This window comes from Aythya fuligula, chromosome 3 (genome assembly GCF_009819795.1).
Source record: "Aythya fuligula isolate bAytFul2 chromosome 3, bAytFul2.pri, whole genome shotgun sequence".
Classification (NCBI taxonomy): Eukaryota; Metazoa; Chordata; class Aves; order Anseriformes; family Anatidae; genus Aythya; species Aythya fuligula.
Genome location: NC_045561.1, coordinates 91,257,286 through 91,272,117, shown reverse-complemented (window position 1 = coordinate 91,272,117; position 14,832 = coordinate 91,257,286). Strand labels below are relative to the sequence as shown.

The 14,832-nt window shown below is 36.9% G+C and overlaps 1 protein-coding gene across 1 annotated transcript in view; it reads right to left on the bottom strand.

Moving 5' to 3' along the window:
• The window catches only part of EYS (eyes shut homolog), an 836,985-nt gene that overhangs the window by 46,364 nt on the left and 775,789 nt on the right, over window positions 1-14,832 (bottom strand). Inside the window, exon 41 of the mRNA XM_032185496.1 lies at window positions 5,295-5,477. Coding sequence (XP_032041387.1) covers window positions 5,295-5,477 — 183 coding nt within the window. The remainder of the gene's footprint in view (window positions 1-5,294; window positions 5,478-14,832) is intronic.

Sequence of the window (14,832 nt, the reverse complement as noted above, 5' to 3'; positions counted from 1 at the left end):
TTGCTGTTCTTCTGCCTGCAGTATTAATAGATTCTCAACCTCTTCCAAAGTCTAAGTCATACTTAAAAATACAAACAAAACAAATTGAAATTCCAAGTTACAGAGGCCATGGCTTAATTCTATCCCAATACACTTTCACGATAAATACTTTTCTTTTGAAACAGCAATAACCAACAGCCTCAAAACCTGAGGGTAACTGCTACTATGAGGTTAGGACAAGGTAATGGAAACCATAGGGTTATGAGCCTGGGGAAGCTCAAGCAGCTTCTAACAAGCTCGGCCAGCTGCCCATGACCCTGAAACATCCAAAAACTTTACTACAGCTACCCCTGGTTAGGGATTGCCAAACACTGGTGCTTAGCACTTAGCTGGTGCTTGGGAGAGACCTTTGTAAGAGCCAGGTGTAAAACACAGCTAATGGAGGCAGCAGTTTGTAGCAGTAGTTTGTGGTTTGTGTGGAAGGGTGCAAGGAAGGGGTCCACACATCGCTCAAAATTCCCCACTCTTTCTTCTTCTGTATCTGTTGTTAACTCCAGAGTATTTATTACTGAAGTTTCTCTGGTCAGAATATTCACATCTCAATTTTCTGAATTTTTCTTAGAACTTTCAATTTAATTTCTTTGTAAATCTGCAGCACAGAAATTAATTTATTTACATTTAGGTCAATATATGCTATCACTAGCAGAAATTCTTCAAAGGAACAATATTTTAAAGGGACATAGTGAGCTTCACAGTTAAAGGTCCCCTCCTGAACTACCTCTTACAGTTTAACTCCAAAGCAGGAATCATTGCTGGCTGCAGCTATGGTGAAATCAAAGGGAGAACTGGGTGGTCCCTCAAGTGAGAAAATTCCAAGATGTGCACATTCCTGAAGAGATAAACCTGAAAGGTGACAGTAAACATCATTATCTACAAACGAGGCTTTTTTTTTGGCACTGTACTTTTTACTGCGTTATGCGGAAAATTTGACAAAACCCATTCATTTATGGTCACAGACTGCAGCAGAGGTTGTGAATAGACATAGAGGAAATATGCTCTTTCTGTGTGTGCTTCTCTTTCAGTAGAGCAATGTCTGAAAAAACACTGGACTGCTGTGAGTGGAAGAGTGTCAATAATCAGATTTTAATATCTAATTATATTTACAAAGGTGACAGAACAAAAAAAATATCTGAAAGTTGTAAAGAAATTTACAGAGGAATATTGGGCATCATGACGGATGTGAAATTACTACATCATCTAAACATTCTAAGGTAAATATAATACTGTAATTACTTTGTATAACCTCAGGGGGGAAAAAAAAAAGTCGAGTTTAAATTTAATAGTGTTATGTAATTGGAATTTCCTTTTTAGGATTCTTTTTAGTAACCCCTCTTAAACATGCAAGAGATAAGCTCTTAACTTCCACAAGGACATAAGCTTATTTAACTATGAACAGAAATGTAGCAATATTATTACTTAGGGTAGGAAGAGATGTAAGAAGTCAGTAAAGTCTTAAAATCTATGACTAATCTAAAATACATATTTTTTTTCCTGATATTGATAGCTTCTTTAGATTTATCTCTCTAAAATTATTTTGTTTTGGGTAAATTGTTAGTTTTTTTAAGGAGGTTTTACACTAATGGCACTGGTCAGAAATATCATGGACAAAACAAAAACCCAGTGAGGATGAAAGGTATCAAATCAACCATATTTCATGCTGAGGTAGGCTAGTCTCAGCTAACAGCCATGCTTCCATCCATCTGCTCACTCACTCTTCTCAGTGGGATGGGAGGTGGGAGGGTGACAAGAACAGGAGCAAGAAAACTTCTGAGGCCACCAACACTTTGCCATGGACACCTCATGGACGTACAGAGTGACAACTTCTGGCTCAGCCTGTGGGAGTGGGAGATTTTTTTCTAGAATTGTAGCCCAAGCCAGGGGTCAGACACAGACCTGAGATGAAAAGCAGGGGACGTGTCCTCTATGACAGGGAGAAATCCAGAGGATGGTTAGTCTGACTGTTGTGAGAGGTTCAGCATTAAGTTAGGTGAGATATTAGAGCTAGGGTGACTTACCCCACTTTGTTTTTTTTTTTAACCCACTTTGTAGGGTAAGAGGGAGAAGATGTTGGGCACCTGTGTATCAGACATCATTTGATCATACTTCACAAGAGGTTAGACACAACATTAATTCAGTTCAAATATAATACGGGAATTAATGTGAGATGAAAACTGAGTTGGGGATAGTAATCCAGAAATATTAACAGAATAAAAGAACAAAGAAGCCGGTCAGAGTCTGGAAATGAAGAATGATCCCATCCTTGTTTTGTGTCTGTGTAGATGATCTAGGCAGGGTTGACAGGAGAGGGAAGTTAAGTGGGATTCTGCAAGAGAATGCTAAGAGAAATGGGATGAAATGGAGAAAAGGGAACACAGAATATTAAAAATGCTTCCTTACAGCAAGATTACAGGCTGCGAAAAATCTCATACTCCTCATAGTGAGAGCATTATTGTTTGATATTTGATAAAAATAAATTGTTGGAACAACAGCATCTCCTCCCAGTGAAGTAGGCAAATTTCACTTGGCAGAAAGTGCTGCTTTCTGGTAATGAGAATGGGAGTTACTTGATCTCCCCAGCCATTTGAACTAAGAAGAAAATTAATATAACTGCTATAGAGCAGTTCACCTGACACCTCATTGCTTCCCGGTCTTGCTGACAGCTGGTGAGCTGCTGCCCACCCCGATCTGACACAGAGGTGCAGGAATGTATTGTTACTGGGTGGTAGTGTTCATGAAAAAAATAGATGCTGAATAACAAAAAGACAAGTTTCCACTTGACAACTACATAATAAGCCCAGAATGCTAGTATTCCGGTTAATAAAAATGACACCATGGAAGAGCCAATAATAATCCTTTTTGAACTCAGTTCAGCTAAATATGTCTTCAAGGACTGTACTTCACAATAACTTTGACACTACAGGGTACATCTTGCAGGCAGGCCTTTTGGAAACAGACTTCAGTGCAAAGAAATTGATTCAGTTGTTTGGATCTGTATTATATGCAAGCAATTTATTTATGTATTTATTTATTGCATTCTGTTTTGATTAATGTAGCTCAAAAAGAAATTCAGGTTATTTTTCACCATTGATGCTGTTAATTTTATATTTGCAGTTTTTTCTATTCTGAGTAAAGGCAGTGGACAAATGGTTATAATTTAGTTATGTTTCCTACAATTTCTGTACTGACAGTTTGAAATTCTGTTCCCAAGGTTGCAGAAACATGTATAAATGCTGTGGTTTGTTTTTGTCATTGAAAGGAGTGTTCTTTTGTGTTTGTATTACAAGAGTTTTATTTTTTATTACTATTAAAATTTAATAATGGGGACACTAGTTTCTGAAAACTGCTTTCTGAATGACTGGATGGAAACGTTTTGGCAATGATGACTCCATGTACCATCTCTAATTGGTTAGCTGAAAAAGACAAAATTTCCTCTATCTGCAACAATAAATAATTAGTAAGTGAAAGGAAAAGCTGCCAGGGAATAAACCAGGGAATGTTATGGAAGTAAATGTGGCACCAGTGGTGGACTTGGATGTAATCAAAATGTTGTTCAATATAATTCAGTTAGCAGCACCACCCTAAATTTTCACTAAATTTTTGGGGAAAAAAAAAAAAAAAGGAGAAAAAAAAAAAAAAGGAAAATAGAAAAGCCAGATTCACACAAAGAGGCAAAGCAAAGTTTTGTATTTAATAAACTTCCAGTGGTTTAATATTTGTATTAAGCTAATTTGGATAACCAACTCAATAAATTAAGTAAATCAGCTTGTGGTTGTTTGTCCATGTGCTGTGCCAAGGTATCATGGCACAGTGAAGTCCAGTTGATCAACAGAGCTGCACTAACTACATCTGACAGGATCTTCCCAAATGAAAAGTAACCAGCTTAATTACATCACAGATATGTAAACTGCCAAGCCAACCTGAGCTGATGTGTTAGTTTGCATTGCAATGGGCTAACTCCGCTGTCTGCCACAGAATGTACAGGAACTTCAGTTATTAAGAAACAACAGAAAACAAGACTAAAAAAAGCCCCAAATGAATTAACGCAGTAAATTGAGGACACCCCGTATCTTATTGCTGTGATATACTGGAGTAATTTTGTGCAATGTGTATGTAAATTAGGCAAAAAGGCACATCACCAAACCTCCCTTATAGGCTTCAACAATATGCATCAGCTCTAAATCCAAAACTTAATTCAAATTGCAGAAACAGCTATGGTAAAGATAAGTAATATGTTTCCAATGATCTATTAAGTAGTTTCTGCCCTGACTACTGAATATCTGCATTAACAGTTTATTAATGTTTTTTCTAACTTTCATCAGTATTGCGGGTCCTGTTTAGACAGTGATGCTAAAATGGACAAAACACAAATAGTAATATTTTACCCCATTTCAGTGCTGAGGCTGTGTCAGCCTACTACAGTGGGCTGCTGTGCAGATATACGTAAAACGTTGTTAAAATCTTAGTCCATGCATTGTAAACAGATATATATAACCCACTTCTCAGCTGTGTTATTGAGACCAAGTTGAATACCTTGCTGTACAGATTCCAGCAGAACTTATAGCTACCTTGGGTTAACTTGCATTGAGGGATGTCAAGGTTAGGGTCTAGTATTTTACATAAAGAACACAGAGTCCAATTCTCACTGCCACAGGGCTGTATTTCAGTCCTGTGGACCATGGAAGTGCAGCCACTGTGATAACAGCAGCAATTCATGGCCGTTCCTCTGGCAGGTTGTTTGAGGACACAGGAAGAAAAAATGACAGGGTGGCTGTGACATGTCAGACAGATGAACTGATTTTCCAATAAAGTGAGAGTCCATGTTAGAAGATTTGAGGCAGCATTTTCAAAAATGGCCACCAAATCAATGTAATCAATAATGTAATTGATAAATAAATGTAATCAACAATTAAATGTTTGTGACTGAAAAGACAATCTTAATCTTTTAGTTTCTATATATTTTGTTCAGAAATCTGCTACCTCGAGCATCAGATTAACTGTTTCCAGTAATTAAAGTTAAGTTACACTTCTTCTCTATGGAAGAAGAAAAAAAGAACAATAAAAAAACTACTACCACCACCACCAAAACCCTGATTGTTAACTGTGTTTACAAAGCTATAAAGTATTGAAGAGATTATTTTCTTCCTAATGAAATTATATCATGAAAAGAATCAAGAAAAAGCTGTGTATATTTTCTCCCTACTTGCTTGATGAATATTCTAAAGTCTGTAAGAATATGTAACAATAATAAAGCTTACCTTGGCCCTTTTGTCCAGTGAAAAATATCAGGTTATCTTGTAAAGCTGAGTGGTGATTTACCAACTGAAATTTCAAGCGGAATTCATAGTAGAAGGTGATATTTGGGATTGTAGAATAAGCTAGGAATGAAGTATAGCCAAAAGCATCTGTGCCACTGAAACTGGGCTGGCTAATACTAATAACTGTTTAAAAGAAACAGAAATTCAGTGTTAGGGCAAATTCCTTAACATACATATTTGCAATTTGTATTTAATAGTCTGTTCTAAAATTAAAACATAATAAATAATACCAATAAATTGATATGCTGTAATATTTTACATACATGCAGACATAGCTCAATTTTTCCTTTAATTTTACACAGTCCTACTTTTACAACTAAATTACTGGCAACTACTGCCATCTCCTGGTCTCTACATAGTATTGTTATAAACTGAAATACACTGCAATATTTACTCAGAGCTCAGACAGACAAAAGAAAACACACAAAGAAATTCTCCTGTTAAAGAAATGCCATCCTACACACATCCCAGTGAAAATAAGTACAGGGATATACTGAATCAGTTAAGGAATAGTAATTCTTCATATGTGGAGAAGTAATAGAAATAATCATCATAATATGATGAGTTTACAGTGCTGTGAATAGGACCTATATGAATTATATTGTTTCACACTATTTCCTATACCCTTTGAAATTTTTGAATATCCACGAATTTGGAATATAAAACGTAACTTTACAGTACGGACAAGTTATTTAACGTTATTATTATTATTAAGGATCAATTTAATAAAAACTTGTTGGGCATTGACCAAACAAAGCATGCAGCTTTATAAAATAGTTTGCCAGCTGCTGCTTCCTCAAAAGCAGTGAAAGTTACAATTTCATTAAAAAACCTACCAGTTTTGTGATGCAGAAGTTTATACTTTATATGGTAAAAAATGGTAGAATTAAAAAAGCAGATAAAATGCAAATAAAATCAAGTCTGTACACATATATCTGTACTGGTAAACAGTTGGTAGAGTTCTGGTTCAAGTGCCTACATGGCATCAGGGACTTCCTGCTGGAGCCAAATATCCAGGCTGCTGTCAATTGTTGCGGTCAGCGCCCAGAGCAAAGATAACATAATGCTCATATTGACAGTATGATTTAGTGAAAAACAGGATAGAAAGGCAGAATAGCTGAGCTTAATCCTGGAAGGCTGAGTGTGGGGCTAGATTTTAAAGATTTGAACACTAATACACAACTGATACGAGCACCAAATGTGGCTGGATCTAGCTTTACTAATGATGGCGGTAGGACGGATTGGGGGAGGAAGAAATGCATAGGAGCACCATGTATAAACCAGATTGGGAAATCCTGGTCAAGAATTATAATCTTCCCCAAGTAAATCTACGTTAGCCTAAATAGCTTTAAACATCTAGCCCAAAATACTTACAGTTTGGGAGAAACAGTCAAATGTAATTGTGCAAATTATATCACCACCTCTAGTTTGTGGAATCTACTTCTAAATTTGCAACCTGGGAAATTTGCCACATTGACACTGATTACTTTATTATCTGAACCTGACAAAAGGTGCAGATGTAGCCACAGAAAACCTTTTATGGCACAAAATTCAAGTCTGCAGAAAAACAGTGTGTACTGTCCCATTTATTAAGCACTACTTCACATTATGCCTTGTTCTGTGATTTCAAACAGGAGCCAGGAAATTTCCATATGAAATGGTTGTTTTGTCCTAATTACAACAAAACTGGCAACGATTTTGTTCTTCTCAACATAGTCTCATTGAACATAACCTCAGGTCTTAGATCTTTATGAGTCATGTGAATTTGAAGAAGAAACACAACTCTCATATTTAAATCTGGTGTTGGCTGCAGTCCACTAGTATTTCCTCAGACTACCTCCACGTGGCTGAGGACAGATCAAGTTCTCCATTTTTTTCTTCTCAGGAAGCTATGACAGATTGCTCCTTTAACATGAACTAACTTTCTTTCTTTCTTCTTTCTTTCTTTCTTTCTTTCTTCTTTCTTTCTTTCTTTCTTTCTTTCTTCTTTCTTTCTTTCTTTCTTTTTTCTTTCTTTCTTTCTTTCTTTCTTTCTTTCTTTCTTTCTTTCTTTCTTTCTTTCTTTCTTTCTTCTTTTCTTTTCTTTCTTTCTTTTCTTTCTTTCTTTCTTTCTTTCTTTCTTTCTTTCTTTCTTTCTTTCTTTCTTTCTTTCTTTCTTTCTTTCTTCTTTCTTTCTTCTTTCTTTTCTTTCCTTCCTTCCTTCCTTCCTTCCTTCCTTCCTTCCTTCCTTCCTTCCTTCCTTCCTTCCTTCCTTCCTTCCTTCCTTCCTTCCTTCCTTCTTTCCTTCCTTCCTCCCTCCCTCCCTCCCTCCCTCCCTCCTTTCCTCCCTTCCTCCCTTTCTTTCAAACATCTTACTCACAACAAAGAACATATCATATCTCTTTGGTAATTTAAACAAGAATTACAACCCATGTGCCATCAAATGTCAAAACCTTGACAGACATTGTCAAATAGGTTTAAAATACTTCTTAGAAATATCAGTTCAAAGTTTAATGGATGCCTCAGTGATAGTCAAGTTAGAAACACCTCGATAGAAGTGACATGTTTTGAAAAAACACTGTGCAAAGGGGGAAGACCACACCAAAGCAGATGTATCAGAGAATGTCAATGTGACACATTACTTAAGAGTTCTTGAAGGCAGGACAGCTATTTCTGACAGGACCTTTAATGAATGGCTTACATCCATGACCTTTAACATGGATGTACCCTGAACAAACATCTATTCAGGGGAAGAAGATGGGAGCTCTTTCTTCAATCCAAATCACGATAAACATTCTGGTTCAGACCTTAACTACACTGCAATTTTACCTACACTTTGGGTACCCACTACTTGAGTATAAGAATTGAACTTTACTTTCATGTTCTTCATAAAGAGAAGGCTTACATGGCATCATAACTTATGCACTCTTACAAAAATAAATAAACAAATAATAAATCTGGTATGTAATAATTGTTTCTTTGTCACAATAAAAAATAAATCATTGGCATTTAATATTTGTTATACTTTTTTAATTTCACAGTATTACTTGCCTACTTCTATTTTATTTAATATTTATTTACAATAGGAAAGGGACATCTAGGTCCTAAGCCTCCCACCTGTTAGAAGCAATGTGCACAAGTACACCATGGGTGGCAGTGATCTGACCACTTGAGGGCATCTACGCTACAGATGTCCACGTAACAGCTGGCTACCCCAGGTTGTATGTTTTGTTGGTAGAAACATTAAGCACACTTAGGATGCAGTTTCTTTCATCTAAAAAACATCACTTAAGTAGGTCAGGTGAATAGCATTCTAAAATGCTAATTTGACCCCACCAAGCACATAAACAGCCTTGGGCAGTAAGTCAGAGAAGAGTATTATAGACCTCTAAAGTTAGGTGGGATGAAGACTACCTTCTCTGTATCCTGCAACTACCTCCCAGCCCGCATCTCCTTTGTTTTTGGTACCTATTATCGTAAAACTGAATGATGAATGATTGAGAAATTCTGAAGTAGTTCTCTGTGAAATAAGGAAACTTTTTTTTTTTCCCCCTCTGGTTTTAAAGAATTGGAACTGTAGGACACTCAGAAACTAAATTATGTGTTCAAAGTGACACACAATGGCTGAAGTGGACTGAAGAACTGAGTATAGATGTCTAAACACCAGGCTAGAGCACAGCCACTAAGCATTCTTTGCATATTGAGCTTTTCAGTTTCTTACCCTGGGTGTCTGAGCCCAGCACCTTTCAAAATCCCTGACAAGATATAATTTTCTTAATTTGCATCTTTTGGCTACATGAACATCTCCTTTCATCATCTTGTCAGTACTAGGTTAAAGGTTGGACTAGATGATCTCAGAGGTCTTTTCCAACCATAATGATTCTATGATAATTAAATCCCTTTATGGCCTTTTTGCCCAGTTCTGAGTGTAACCGTGCATTTTTCTGGGGCTGTGAAGTACTCTCAATAACATATCCAGCATGTAGGCGCTTAAGGCATCCCTGCTGTGCTAGAGCTTCTGGATACAATAACAGACACCACCAACCAATGGCTTTTAGGATAAACAATTTATCTCAGAATAGCAGCACAGAAACAAACAAAAATCTGTAGTACAAATACCCAGGTCAAAACGACAGTAAATCCAGTAATTCATTAATATTGGGCTAAGTGTAAAATTTGCATAACCCTGGTTATCAGAGAGGCCAACAGGCAGCAGGGCATGGCCTCTCCTCTGGATGAGGAAATCAGACACACTGACAAGTTTGGGGAATTTCAAATAACTCCCTGATTAGACTACCCTCCTTTATTGTTGGGTAGTAGAAGGACTACCTGAACTTGTCAAACAGCCTTCACATCCCACCCTTGCTCCCCTCCGTGCCTGTTCTCTCCCCTGTGTGCACAGTACCTGAATGCTACCTGAAGTGGTGCACAACTATTGTATAGACCTATACTTACATCAGGCATGTAGTCACCAGACGAAGAAATACCACACAAGGAAACCATAGCATTATGCTCACAGGCATATTTTGTGAAAACCATTATAAGTTATTTTGTTTTAGTTCCTCACAGTTTTCTCCACAGTGTTGGAGCAGTTTCTGACACCTACTAAAAGTGAGCTGCAGTGTCTAATTAACTACCCTATCTTTAGCAGGCAGGTACACGCAGCAAGTGTTCATAAACAGTCCTCCCTATGGTGATCTCTGAAGGGTAAAAAGTATTTAGATATGTTAATTAATCCTGAGTCAAAAGCTTGCATTTCAGGCTAATCTAATAAATCTAACTTGTCAGAAGATACTTATCCATGTTTTATCTGTTTCTGGGTGGTTGCTTACAGTTTTATGCCACATTTTAAATCATGATTCTTCTCTGCACTAAGTGTTATTTATCAACAGGTCTTTATCCAATCACATCAAAACCTGAAAGGTTACGGTAAATATGTATTGGTGTAAAATGTTCAGTCTTTGAGATATCTTTCATACAATGACCTTCGTTAGTCTAAATTTAAAACAGACTACTTTGCCATACTCTTACATATTTTTAACTTAAAAATGCAACAAACAAAAAACCCACAACTATATGAAAAACACAGTAGATGGTAAATTCACATCAAGTAATATAACTCCACCTTTTCCTTTTATTCTCTATCTTTTTTATTATAAATGTATGGAGCCAAGGTAGAAAATTGTGTAATCTTGAAGCCCTCTTTTCCTTGAGAAATAGTCCTTCAAAATGTTATTTTCAAAAGACTTATTGCTGAAGGAAGAGCAGAGGGCACAGCTGTCTCCATTGGGCTCCATTGTTATTTTCCTTTTCCTGCCTAGCCACCATCCAAGCCAGATTCCCACACTTTTGCTTTTGCAGTATACAGTATGAAGTTATAAAGCACAGAGTTGTGTCCCAAAGGCTATTCTTATGAGCCATGCAAAGCCACACTCCAAATTAACTGTGCCTAAAACACAAACAGCTCTGACAGAGAACTTGAAGCCTTTTATCAACTTTTTTTGTCCTTGATCCCATCCTGTGTCTCTCTGTCAGTCTTATGCCATTTATCACTGTCCTATTCTGCATTCCCAGTACCAAACAGGTAATAAGGTATGATATGTCCCATTGACTCACAAACAAATAATGACAAATTATCCCATTATATAAATATATAAATATGGTTGGCTACCTACTTCCCTAGGACTGTACATCACATCAGAGGTGAATACAAAAGTGGGAGGTGAAAAAAGCAAGTATAGTTTGAAAAAAATCTTAACAAAGAGGAGAGAATAAAGTGACAAGGAAGAAAGAGAAAAATGGTTTCATTATCTTTGAATTTTCTGTTATGAGTTAAAATAAATGTTCCTTTCAGCATTCACTGCCAATACATCTTCGACCACAGCTTTACAATTCATTGTAAAAAACAAGACAGATGAATGGGATAAAAAAGAGGTGAAGACTTCAGACTGTAGAACTACAATCAGAGAAGCCAATTCTTTACATTATAATTGACAATTTCTGAACAGTTATCAGCTGAGTGCCTGGCTCCAGGATGAGCAGCCATATACATTTGGGGATGAGTATTAATCAATTCTCCTAAAAAACAACTCACATACTTGAGAAGACAATATTGAAATGGGAATAACTGGTAAACATATTTTCCAGCCTTCTAAGATGTATAAAAGTCTTCAGAAATGTGTCCTTTGTTGTCATGAAATTCTGCAGCCATCATTCCTTTTGCTGGTTTGCAGTACAGCTTTTAGTAAACAAAATCTTGCTCCTGAGCATAGAAATATGAATGAACAGAGAGAAAAATATTCCCTTTGCTGAGTTTACAAAAACATTTTAAGTGCTGCTGGTCTGTTCATGCTCTTACTCATCATGTTTCTAAGGAGGCAGCAAAAAGGACAGGTGTTTAATTGACAAGCTATGCTCCTAATGAAAGTGGCTGGCTTAACAAAGCAAAGCAAATTACAAATCAATTTCTATAAATCAATATATATTCACAATGGCCGATTTTAAATACAAATTTGCATGCAGACCTCTGGCACAGGGAAGGTACCTCTGTGCAGGTACCTCTGAGGTAGGGACCTCTTTCTGTGCATGGCATTACATTACAAGGTATCAAATCAGGGATTGCTGGCTGACAGGTGAAGGGAAGACAAACTTTCTGCTACAACTCCCCCGTCCTTTGTGCCTGGAAAGAAGTAGAGGGTTAGGGAGGACAGGGAGGTACTCAGGGACCAACAGTGGAAATGAGAGAGAAGGCTTGTTGTACAAACAGGTAACAAATACAGCAAAACTTGAGAAGGAGAGGTGAGATGAGCAAATTAAGCTGATATTTATTCTACATAAAAAACGGTTTTCTTTAACAATCAACCCACTTTCCTTACCAGAAGCTCTGTGAAATGCAAGGAGGTAAAGGTAAGGGTGGCCTGAGCTGCAGGGAGGAGCTGTGCCAACTGGGAGTTCAAGGGTGTATTAGATGACCCACGATGTCTGGAAGACTATTGTATGAGGAGTTAGTGATCCACATAACAGCAAATTCAGGTGTGTGCTCCCCTCCAAGAAAAATATCTCAAGCATTCATTTTATCTGTTTTGTGGGATCAGTGGTATAGTTATGTGGTATTGTTATGGAGCCCATGGGCCCTATTAGCTTAGCTTATTTCTGTAACTCTATGGAGTAGTAATTTTTTCACTTCTAAGTGGAAGCTGAGATTTGATACAAAACTGATTTCACTGCTCAAGGATGAAACTGAAAAACTGGTAACAGAGCAGTGACATCAAGTGTGTGCGTGTGACTGTGTGCATGTGTGTTTTGTACAATTTTTATGACATACCTTACTTTGGAGGGAAGGAAAGAGGGAAATTAAGGCCCAGATAATGATTCAGAAAATAAATTCACTTGAACAGGAGAAAAGAAATCCTGATCAACATTCCCCAAAGTCTCTTACCACTGACCAAGAGCCTTGTGAGGCATTTTTTTTTTATCTGAGGAAATTCCCCTTGGGCATCCATCGTCACTGAACTGCACAATTTAGTCTGCAGATGTAAAAAGCTCTGAAGGTGACATTGTGTGACAAACATAGCTGCAGAGAACACTTCACTTGCAGGCTGATTTTCACTCCACAGAGTTTGGAGCAAGTGGCTATTCCCACTTCAGCACTTCGAAATGAATTTTATACATGAGGGAATACATCCTACAGAAAACACAGGCCAGACCCTCTGGACTGGCAAACATTACCATAAATGTTGCTCAGAAATGTGTTGCAATGAACATACTTACAGAGTGCTGTGAATACATGCTGGGCACAGCCCTTTTCAGTGTGTGTTCATCAAACACAATGTCACAGTTAGGATTCTATTTGATCTTGTCACAGTTATACCTTCACAAAGCAAAACTAAAATAAACTCCGCAGTTTGGTCTAAAAGACTGCAGTTTACGCAATTACTCATCTTCGCAATGCGCACTCCATTGAAATGCTTCTCTTTCTTTTAAACTAATCTCTGAGTATACAAAGTGCTTGCCCTTGACTCCTGAAGCATAAAATGCTTCCTATTATGACCAACAGCTTTTCAGAAGGGTCTAATTTCTTGTGTAATATATAATTAACCACATCAAGGGTTGAGAACTCCAGGTGTTCATTTCCATTCCTGGTGAATGAACCATTTGTATTTCATGTTTTTCCATGAGCATTTATGAGGCTATCACAACTCAGCAGTAGAGTGACACCTGGATATTTCCTCTTTATGGTTTCTAATTTTTTTTTATATTTGAATTTCTTACTTTATTTCAAACATATGGAGCTCATATTTTACAGACCATATCAGGTTCCTGTATGAGCCAGGGAATGACCCCAGATTGTACATGACTGCAGGTGTTGGAAAAGGAAAAGGAAAAGAGATGAAAGAGAAAGAGAAAGAAAGAGAAAGAGAAAGAGAAAGAGAAAGAGAAAGAGAAAGAGAAAGAGAAAGAGAAAGAGAAAGAGAAAGAGAAAGAGAAAGAGAAAGAGAAAGAGAAAGAGAAAGAGAAAGAGAAAGAGAAAGAGAAAGAGAAAGAGAAAGAGAAAGAGAAGGAAAGGCTGGCGACTGAGATCGTAGCAACTGAAGTTTTTTTTTTTTTTTGATGTACAAGAATGGTGAACTCTCTTTAGTTTGACAAGTATTTTTAATAGTTTAGACTAACTGAAAATACTTGACTTGCATTTCATATTAACCTTAGTAATTTGGCCACATTTATATTTAAATTTTTATAATTAGAATTCTCTTATATTTTAAAAGAGTTGAAGTATGGACATGTTTGAGCTCAGGCTTTCTCCTTGAGTGGAGGAAGGACTGCAATTTTTCATTTAGATCAGATCTTATGAAATGATAAATCTCTCCAGGTGACAGCCCATTCTAGTTCTAACCTAATCCTCATTTGTTTCCATAATGAGTTGTTGATATATCTTCCTGACCAACTTTTGAAAGTAAGAAAAAATAAATATATAGGAGGTATTTTAAAAATAGTTTCACAGAAAAAAAATGTTCTTAGCGCTGTTGGAGAATGTGTGTTCATTGGTCCGAAATGGTAAGATTTGCAAGCACTTTCATTCACCAGTGTGATCCTAAACACCAGAGTAGGAAGATACAGACACTTTCATTTACAATCTGCAAGAAACACAGTGTAAGCCAGTTTTTACTAAATTAAATGTAAAAGGAAATTTATCAGACCAGGACTTGAATTTTGGCTGCTTTTATACAAATCTACTAGCAATAACTGGTTTTGGTTTAAATGCTCTAGATCCCTTCATGTACAGCTTAAAAAAACTAAGTTACTTCAGAGACTGAGTCAAGCTGCTCATGCAGACATCGTCTCTGTTCCAAATTATTGTATATTGGTGATGTAAATTGCTAAATATTTTCCATTTTTTATTCCAGTGACTACAATCCTCTTTCAGGCATCATTTTTTTTCATGAGGGCTTTTAACACCAGAAATCAATAGTCTTAGGTTATGTCATAAAAGCTTGCCCGT